Source organism: Furipterus horrens, unplaced genomic scaffold, assembly GCF_987537825.1.
Source record: "Furipterus horrens unplaced genomic scaffold, mFurHor1.1.pri manual_scaffold_3, whole genome shotgun sequence".
Taxonomy (NCBI): domain Eukaryota; kingdom Metazoa; phylum Chordata; class Mammalia; order Chiroptera; family Furipteridae; genus Furipterus; species Furipterus horrens.
This window is the reverse complement of record NW_028327173.1, coordinates 130,586,454-130,597,024: the sequence shown is the minus strand read 5'-3', so window position 1 is coordinate 130,597,024 and position 10,571 is coordinate 130,586,454. Positions and strand designations below refer to the sequence as shown.

Below are 10,571 nucleotides of genomic sequence, written 5' to 3'. Positions count from 1 at the left end.
ATCCTTTTTGGCTTTGGCCATTTTTCTCTTTGAAAGCGTTCTTTTTGACTGGAGACTAGCTGGCATGCAAGACAGAAACACTTCACTACACTTGGAAACATACTTTTATGGCTTCAGAGCAAATAAAGGTTAGTTCTATTTCTGCTTTTTGAGCAGATGCCAGCTCCTCATTGGCCTGAAAACACTAGTGCAAACTATAAATGAAAGTAAGTCAGATGGACACACATTTTGACAAGAATATTTATTTGTTATTGAAAAATACACAAAGGCAAACAGATTTCTTAGCTGCTGGTTTTCCACAGTACAGCAGGTATTGTAAGAAAGGGGAACTAGATCTGCGATATCTGGCAGTTTACATCTCTAAGGCATTTAGGCTTGAGAGTAGCAGACGTGCCTAGGTGCCTTTACTTGAGTTTAAACATACTGAAGCACAGGCAGGTAAAGGACTTGAAAGTATAGAGTAAAAAATTCCCCTGCACTTGTGTTTTGGGATAGCATATCCATTGCCCCATCCTCTATTGTTCTTTTTTCCACATGAATTTTGGAGTTGTTCATAGAACACTGGTAATAATGTACTCTTCGAGAGTCTGCTTGTCATGACAACACCAATGGGACACACAGGACAGGACTGTCTCACGGACATGCTCTGTAGACTCTTACCCAACTGAAGCTCCAGTAAGAAAAACACCGATTTTCAAAGGCACAGTGGAGACAGGTTTAATGCATTAAATATAACATGAATCATTCACAATAACACGTTTAGTGTTTCAGGGAACTTTTGTTAATACAACACAGTTGGTCACACAAAATACAAATGCTTCTGTTGATTTGTCTTGGCAACTCAGATACATCAACAGTGCTAACAGTTTAACAGCTTTGTTCTCATCTGACAGAAAATAATGGCAGTTCTGCAAGGCAAATGTTAAACCTGACCGTATGTATTTATTAATTCCACAGTGTTTTGACAGATTATAGGGGATGGAACTCAGAGGATGCTGACACGCTCGCTGAGGGCTTTCATCTCTGTTTCTTCAGTCTCAGGAGCGTCGCTGTGACTCGCACTGGGGTTGACCAGGTGTGCGGGGTACTGCAGCCCCTGCTCGCCTGCATACTGCTCCCACCTCAAGTCGTCACTCTCGTGGGTGATGTAGCGTTCCCCCATTTTGCATTCCAGCTCTCGTAAATCTAACCAAGTCTGATAATCCTGATGAAGAAATTCCAAAACATTACTATAGACATGACCAGAACTCATTAAAACACTGGCTCATATGTTGTCAGTTCCCACAACTGGTGAGGGACCCTTTCTGCTCCCACTCTCGCAGTGCTGGGTCTTTCAGCAGGCTCCCTGCAGCGGCAGCATCAGCACCAAGGCCATCCTACTTGCCTAGACTTGACAAACGCATACTGTTTATGTGATATGCACCGAAGGGCGGGCAAGCAATGCTTGCAGTCAGGCAATTAGGGGTGTTGGTGTTCCTGGGAGATTTAATGACTACAGGTAATCCTTCAATATTCCAGAGTACCATTTTTCTAAACTTTAAATTCAATGTGAAAATAATAAATATTTAAGATCAAGCAAATACATACCCACCCATTCTTTATATGTGCCACACATTTGTTCTGTGAATATTAGTCTAGGCTTCAAAACTGTAAGTACAAACAAGTATGGTGCATGACTATGGGCAACTACTTGGACATTTATCAGAATTGTACATACAGATGCTTTTGAAATCTGGTCCTTGGAGTTTTGTTATGACCCTTATATTTCTTGTTTTTGGTTCGGTGTGTGAAAGCATGTGTGTGTGTGCGTGTGCGTGTGCGTGTGCGGTGTCTTTCTCCAGTTTTCCTGATAGAGAGGTTTAGAAACCCTAAATTGTTATTAAGTCCGAAGCAGTTGCAATCATTTTGATCAACAAATTGACATTCGAATTACACTTTTAAAATATGATAAAATGTTTTTACATATAATTATCAAAATCTTACAAATATTTAAAAGTTCATCTGAGTGAGGAAATATCCAAAGATTGATTTTTACCTGTAGCCAAGGGTGACTCAAGGTCTTGTCCACACTATAGCGCTTTCTCATTTTTACTTGCAGCAAGTTATTGATAAGATCAATGGCTGAAAAAAAAAGTTAATTACTGGTAAAAATAGATGACAGATCCAGTGCATATCCATAATTCATTTAGTTTATTTCACAACTTCCCCTGCCACTAAGTTCCGAATCATTAGCATGTATGGACCTGAAAACACAGACTGACACAGGAGTCCAGAGGCCACCTGGAACAAAGATCACTTCATTCAGTCAGAATGCATCAGAATCCTTCTTCCCATCAGGCAAAGAGAAATGATTTCTACAGTCCTTTGGTAATCTAGAATTGTCTCTGACATGGGTCTGCACAAAAGGCTACAGAATCAAACACCTAAGAATTCTTTGACTGGAGAAAGTAAATGCAATAGCACGAATTTAAATGGTGTCTACATCTATATGCTCTGGCCTGAGCGATGCTACCTTAGGAAACACTGTATTAGTACAGTTTCAAATTCCAAAGGTGTTCTCAGAGGGCTTTAGAAAGTACAGCTCTCTCAGTGAACTGTGTACTGAGCATGTGCTTTAAAACATCCATTCACGTGATTTACTCACTGGTGAGCAAAGTGTACCTTCCGTCCTTGCTATTGTGAAGTCACAGAGCAAAGTGGAGCATAAGAGATGAAGGGAGAGCTTATGTACTACTGTGAGCACCCTGCAGCACTGCGCTTCCCTAGACACTGTGGGGGATAAATGCATGCTATTAGTTCACTCATTCTGTTTTGAATTCTATAATTAGGAGGGTAGGAGTACAGTAACTCAACAAAAGGTCTGGTTGGTGCCCAAATGGGCCCCAGCAATGAACCGCACGGCCTAATGGGGAGGGAAGTATCACCAGAGGAGAAACTAGAAGTGGCTTCAGGAATAGAATATGTGAAGATAAAAAAAAATTGTTCTGCTGAATGAAGCATACAATCACAAGTCTGACGACAGCCACAATACCCAGGTGAACCGAATAAGCACAGCAAGATAAAGACAAGTATCTCCAAGAGAAAATTGTTTAGGATATATGGAGAGAATCAGAGAGAATATGTTTGTGTCAAGTTGTGTGTGTATTTGTGAATTTACAAATCTGTTTTGTGGCTTTTGGCAGCAGAAAACAGAAATAATTAACTATTGAATGATGGAAGCTGAAGTTAAACGTTGAGAACCTAGTGTTTCTGAGAAAATAGGTGCATCATTAGCGCCTGAAACTCCATTCCACTTGTCAGGCTTTCTGAAACATCTGTTTTATTCACTAAGTCTCAAACAATCCAGCATTAACTGTACTCCCCAAATGTCTTTCACTAAGTATATATTTTTAAAGAAATTTTAAAACGTTCTTTTTCCTAACAATGTTATTGGCCACATTATTTGTATGTATGTATCAATCCTTCATTCATCTATTCATTCACCAATTCTTCCCTAAGAAATACTGTTGACTATTATTTAGGGAATAAAAAAAATTTCTGCCTCTGAAAATTTCCCAGTCTAGTTGCAAAGGCAGAACATGTACACACACAAACACAAACACAAATATATAATAACAAAATGCAGCATTTTAAATGTTTAACCTTTAATATTCTAATCAAAGAAAATGTTTTCTTTAACCCTTCTGAAATATAACTAGCTAGGATCATAGTGACTCTGTCCAGTGGTCCAATCTATTTCTTTTCTCCTATAATGTGCCCAAAGTTGTCTTTTATAACTTATTCACATTGAACCTATTTATGTTCTAGGTGCCATGAAAAACCTGACTCTACTCTTTATGACAGCTCTTAAGTCTTGGAGATAGTAATTCACCTTAACCACACCCTCTACAGTTCCTTCAGCTGTCAGTCAGCCATCTCCATCTTCCTGTGCATCCTTATTTTAATGTACACTACCTGTTTTTCAATGTCCCTGTTCATTACTGACCAGAATTTTCCTCATCATTAACTGTCGGCTTTATTTGTACATGCAGACAATATTCATACAGTCTAGGACTTAGGGTTTTCCTTTTCAAAAATTTTATATTTGTATTCTTAAGTAGTCCTTATAATCCTACAACAGTAGTTATTATTTTGATCTCCAGTTTATAAAAAGGAAAAACTGAAACTTCAAACGTCATTTAACTTGGTCAAGGTAAGAAAGCATCTAGGTAAGAGAGCTGCGGGTGCTGGGGACTGGCTCCAAAGTGCATGCTCGCAAACTCTGTGGCAATCAGCAGATCCTACCATTGGTTCATTATTATTAACTGATAACAATGTGAAAATTAATTATTTTTTCCAACAATAAACATTAAGGTTTTTTTGTCATGTTCTTGCCACACTTTTATGTATTAAATACATATATATGACAATATAGAACTATATATGTGACTTTAGCTCAATATTTCAGCAAACACCATTCTCAATGTGATGTGATCCCCTCCTATCAAAGGGACTACATCTCTTAGCTTTCTACCATTTGCAAACTGAATAAGCCTATCTGATATGTATTAATCAAATTATTATGAACTTGTTTCCAGAATATGGCTTAAATAGAGGGCTTGATGACTCTACCACAGATCTTACTCCCAACTGTCAAGAATAGTAATTATTCTTGAACATGTTGATAAAAAGCAATGACGTTTCCTCCTAGAAGTCTCCATCTACTGCATATGTTATCACCTTCTCCAAAGGCTACTGTGGGGGATTGTTTCCAAATGTTTTATTACGGTCAAGACACATTAGTCTTTGGTATTACTCATTCTACCGATCTGGCAATCCTATTTAAAAAGAAAATACAAGTATTCTGGAGTAATAGATTCTAAGTAGACTAATCTTAACATTTAATTATTTCCTTCAAAGTACTGGAATTTATTTCCTAAATGTTTGTAAACTATTCAATCATTCATTCTAGGACATTGTCAAGGAAAATGTTAAATTTTTGTTGAATTACTTCAGAATCCACCCACCCCACAATCCCTTTTAGAAATTCAGAAAATTCTGAAATTCTGGCCTGTGTTAAGTATCCTGGCAGCTCTCATTTTATCTATGATTTATTCAAAATTACTCACAATGGCTCTAAGAGCACCCCTGTTAGCTTCTTCATTTTGCAGTATGTCCAGTTCTGAACATTAACTGTATTTCATAGCTGCCACTGTGTGTGCTTTTGTGACACCTCCATTTCCCCAGGTCGAGCTCCCAGTAGAGACCAGTGAGTGGGAAGGATCCACACTAAAGAAGGGCAAACCCAGCAGCACAGGGGCAAAGTCTAATGAAATTGTAGTAGCCAGAGCAGTCCCAGAAGCATGCTGACAGTCATAGAAAAAGTCCAAATGGGATCTCAATTCCAGTCCCAAAACTCAAATCAAGACACAGGATTCAGATCTAGAGGGAACGCACTGGGGCATGCCCCTGATCCTGACACTGGAAAGGGGAGAGGGCGAGACAGTATGAAGACAGACATAAAACCGGAAAATTCTATGAACTTCTCTCAGAAACAAAGCACAGGAGAAAGGGAATACGGGGCAGTGGCAGGTAGGAAGGAAGAGGAGGACCACAGCACAGGGGAGTCAGCAGAAAAGGCAGTTTATCAACACGGCAGCACCACGGGATGCTAGTGCCTGGGCAGAGGGGAGGGGGAACTCTGAGGCTCCCCAAAGAAAATAACAAAACAGGCAGTGCCTGGTTCCACCTTCTCTTCGTAGTAAATGTGATGCCAACATTTTCAGAGACTGGTAAAGTCATTTCCTGATTATACCTGCCCATTTAATTGCGGGAATTAGTCTTCCGATACTATTCTGAGAATCCCATTATTCATCTTTAAATTCAGTCCCTTCCTGCCATATTACTTGTCTTAGGTCCAAGCTCTCCGAACACCTTGGATAGTCACACTGGGGCAATGTGGGAAGTCCTTCTTTTTTATTTTTGAAAAAATTTAAACAATTGTCTGGTTCAAATTTTCATTTTTAAAGAATTTCCTATCCCTCACGAGGAAAGAGTTTTGTACTTTCTAAAATGGATGCACACTAATAAAAAATGAAAAGAAAACATGTTTTTGGAAGTTTAATGTTTCTTTTCTTGCAACAATAAATTCTTGCCTAATACAGTTAGTTTCCCCTTAACTTTGCCCCATCATTTGAAAGAATGAAATGTCTAGGCAGGGAAGTGAAAATTTTATCAAGAGTTCTCTTTTACCAAAATGGGTCTCTCAGCAGATGCCAGGATGACTGAATTGTGTGGTGTTTGCCAGGCACACAGGGATATGTGAACAAAAGCAAAATGAAATGGTATATGCAGGTGCTGAAGGGCTTTAGTTTTAATAGGAAAAGAAATGTTCCATCAGAATGTTAATTGTATGGATTCCATTTTATTCTGGTATCAAAACACAGAATTATCTTTGAAACTGTAGGAATCATATTGCAGTCATTTTCTATTTCAAAGCAAATACATGTGCATGGACGAGTCTGCGTATGCAGAAGGTCCGTTAGCGTGTGCCATTGCTGTAGCTAAACGGAATGGCGTCCAAAGCTGGGAGAAAATCCTACAAAAAGAATGGACCTGGATACATTTGAATACATAATAGATCCCTTAGGTTAAACCTCTCGGTCACCCTCCATTCCCCACCTTTTACTATTCCAGTACATGCCTGACGCCCCCATTCTCCCCATTAGATTTTAGTTCCTTTAAAGTCATACAGATGTGTATTGGTTTTTGTATGTAAGTTTCACGAATATTTAAAATAAAATACATCATTTAATGCATTAGAAAAGTGCTTGCTAAATAGCATTTGGTAGATTGACTACATTAATTATAAATTTAAATAACCATTTTCTCAGCTCTAAATTTTAATATCCACATTATGTGCATATGGTTTGTATATTTTGGCTAAAAATGCTCCTGGATGGTAGGACATGACAATTCCACAGAAAGTAACAGATCATAGCATCAGTGATTTATATCGGAAAATCGGAATAATGATGAGAATATCCGCAATACAGATCAGGTTTATTTTATAATGCTTACTTTACAGAAGAGGAATTACCAGTGGACCTCTGAGATAGGTCTGTTTTGTCCTTTTTTATTTTTATTTTTTGTTTTTCCATACTGTCTTCTCTTTACCCAGAAATTATTCAGGTACAAATTGTCATAAAAGAACCCAGATCAGAGTCATCGGTCTAGTAATGGAGCCACCACATGTCAGCCCCTGGGCTCCGTGCCTTCTATTTTCCTTTTCCCTTTCCATTCTGCCTCACAGCCTGTCACAGCAGAGCCCTCAGGACTTCTCCCTTTGGTTTGCTTCACGCTGATGGTAAGTTGTGTGTTTATTTTAAAAATCATTTTGCAGCCCTTCACATTCCAGCTCTCTATCCAGCAAGCTGTTGCTGAGCAACACTAACTGGGATGCTCATCTCCGGGGCTGGAACCAGAGGCTGCCTGCAGCCAACAAGGCCGCTGGAAACCATCATCTCACTCGTTCCCAAGTCAATTACTGCAATCCTATGAAGTGCGAGACCTTTAGAGACTAAAGCCCATGTCTTTTTTTCCAGTTCTTCCCTCTGTATAAAGTTATCCTGTCAATGGTTACCCCTTTGTGTTACAGTCAATTCCATTGCCTTCTTGAAGACCAGTAACACAATCTTGGAAATCCTGAACTGTTTAAACACAGCATACAGCAGCCCCTAAACTGATGCCAAATGGATTCAAAATTTAAAATAATAAAAATTAAAACATAGTTATATTACTCCAATGATGTCCAGGGTAGATGTGGACCTTCCATTTTCATTGCACATTACTACATAGAGAAGTTTTTGTTTTTAGTGTTTTTTTATGCTGATACTCATGCCATAATTCAAGTAAAAATTCTTGGAAAGGGGCCTCCAGGTACTTGTAGTTTTAGAAGTGCCCCAGGTGTTTGATAATCTGTTCAACTATGGTCGGGAACGATTGTGCTAAACATTGTGTCTCAGACTTTTATAGGCATTTGATAATCAAGGAATCTTAAACTGAAGGTTCTGGCTTGCTAGGACTGGGGTGGGATCCGAGAGTCTGGATTTAATGCCTCTGAGGCAGAGTCTTGGGCCACAATTTGAGCAGCTAGGACCCAGAGGCTTGAGAACACCGAAAGTAGTTAATAACTCGTTTAATAGCCATAGAGAAAGGTATCTAACCATAGAGAAAGTATCTGTCCTCAGCACCACCTGGTTCAGTATTCTGAAATGAAGACACAGAGGGTTTCAGGTCAGCTCCCCCCTCAGAAGACACCGACAGGAAGAGCAAACAAGCTGCCTCAGACAAAAAAGCTCCAAAAGAACTACCGTCTGAAGACCTGGGCCCCACGGGTAAGAAAGCATGTAACAGGGACAAACGGAACTAAGTCCTCCCCCCACCACTGAAAAAGGTCTAGGCACAGAACTGGGAAACCTGGCTCATCAACAGCATGCATGAGAAAGAATTCAGGGTTCTCAATCCACAGTAAACTCAATGTGAATCTACTTGTTGTCCCCAGGTCAAATATCATTTTATGCCATGCTAAAAGAAATGTGTTCTTTATAATGAGGCAAGTAGCGGCATCACTTTACTCTTAGACTCACTGAACCCTGAGTCAGAGCAGTATTAAGGTTTGATTTAAAAAACATCAACAAAGAGGGAAGTGTTTGAACCAAAGAGAACAGGAGATTGAAAGAAAAACTGAATGTCAGAAAAGAAATATTTAAAAAAAAAAAAAGGCTCAAAGTGATTATAATGGCTGTTTACAAACATCTGAGGTAAGCCTTTATTTTTAAAAGGATTGGGCTTGTTCTACTAGTGGGTGTATACAGAGACATTTTGCTCATTCTGCTAGGTAGAGTCAAAGTAAGAAGAAACAGGCCTCCTCATGATTGCGTATTTTCTATCATGGATAACCCTTAGTGGATTGGAACTGTGGAGCAGTACAGGGGTTAGATGAGATTTTTTAACAGCCTATATTTTAAAATATTATTCTATGTTGTCATTGTAGAAGAAAGCAAACTTATAGAATATTTAAACTTTGTCACTCCTCTACCCTGACATCTCTATGTCTATTTAGATGTCATATTTTAACTCAACTATTATGCAGTTGAGTTAAAAAGTCCAACCACTGTTAATATAATGAGAACGTTTTGCGCAACATTGATGTAACCTGGCAGCCAAGGAGAGTGGACTGGAATAAGCATGCGTGAACAAAGATAACTTCATTGTACTAGTCAGTGGCAGCTGTAGATGCTGATGATTGAGCATGTGTATTGTGAAAACTGTTGGATTCAAAATGAATGAGTGAGCAGAGCAATAGATCTGCATCAAATTTTGTGTTAAGCTTGAACATTCCTCCATGGAAACTACTTGGATTATTGAGAAGGCTGCAGCTATGGGCAACTTCACCACAATAATGTGCCAGGCCATGAATCACATCTCGTGCAGAGTTTTTTGGCAAAATATCAAATTACCCAAGTAACTCAGCCCCCTACAGCCCAGATTTCATGCCCTGTGACTTCTGACTTTTCCCAAAACTGAAATCACCTTTGAAATGGAAGAGATTTCAGAAACTCAATGAGATTAAGGAAAATACGACAGGGCAGCTGATGGCAAATATGAGGACTGTGTGAGGTCCCAAGTGCCTACTATGAAAAAGACTGAGGTGTCATTGTCTTATGTACAATGTTTCTTGTATCTTCCTTAATAAACGTTCCTATTTTTCATATTATATGGCTGAATACCTTCTGGACAGACCTCCTATATCAGAAGTGAAATTTTCATTTTATAATTGGGATGTATAAAAACAATTCAGTTTGGGGGGCAAATAAACAGCCAATTTTTGAGCACTTAAAATTGCCAATGTTCTTGCTAAAGCTTCCTTTGATCAGTTTCTCTCCACAAATTATTTGTGAGAGAAAATGCCATTAATTATATCTGCTATCAAAATAAACAATTCCTTTCCTGATGGGCATCTTTTCAGATACTGACTTGGTTGCACTTAAAATATTCCCATTACAAGTAGATATTATTTTAAACATTGTATGCTTTTGCTTATAATTTTAAAGTTCCTTATTATTGAACAAAATGCATGCTTTTTTTTTAAACAGAAGTAATCTTAGAATTTCAAGTAGAGATTGTTTAAAATGTTAAACCCCAGTGGAAGTTCTGACCTGCATAGTTCACTTGGGCTTATCAATCGTGATAGAAGCTCCTGGCCCCCAGTCAAGCATTTGTAAGCAGGACTGACTAGTCCCTTCGCATCTCCTCCATGCTGTTGCATTTGACAGTGGTGCTAATATGCTGACAAATAAATCTATTCATTAATATTCAGCAGGCTTGCTGGATCTTCGAGCCTCATAAGCTGTTACAAACACAGTTTAATTATTAAAATGACAACTGTCTTTCTTTTGCTTCTCATACCATTGGATTTCTGGGTCTCATTTCTGTAAGGCTTATTTTCAATGAGGTTATTTTTGTTTTGAACAATATGTAGTGAAAAAGGGACCTACAGCTGGTTCCTTTTCATGGTAAAGTGCTATTTC

General features: G+C 38.7%; 1 protein-coding gene across 1 annotated transcript in view; it reads right to left on the bottom strand.

Moving 5' to 3' along the window:
- Positions 1 to 236: 236 nt before the first annotated feature.
- Positions 237 to 10,571, bottom strand: part of PRKD1 (protein kinase D1) — a 328,190-nt gene continuing 317,855 nt past the window's right edge. The window contains exons 17-18 of the mRNA XM_090270173.1: positions 2,036 to 2,121; positions 237 to 1,204 (exon numbers count right to left, since the gene is read on the bottom strand). Of these exons, the coding sequence (XP_090126299.1) occupies positions 986 to 1,204; positions 2,036 to 2,121 (305 nt within the window). The 3' untranslated portion in view covers positions 237 to 985. The remainder of the gene's footprint in view (positions 1,205 to 2,035; positions 2,122 to 10,571) is intronic.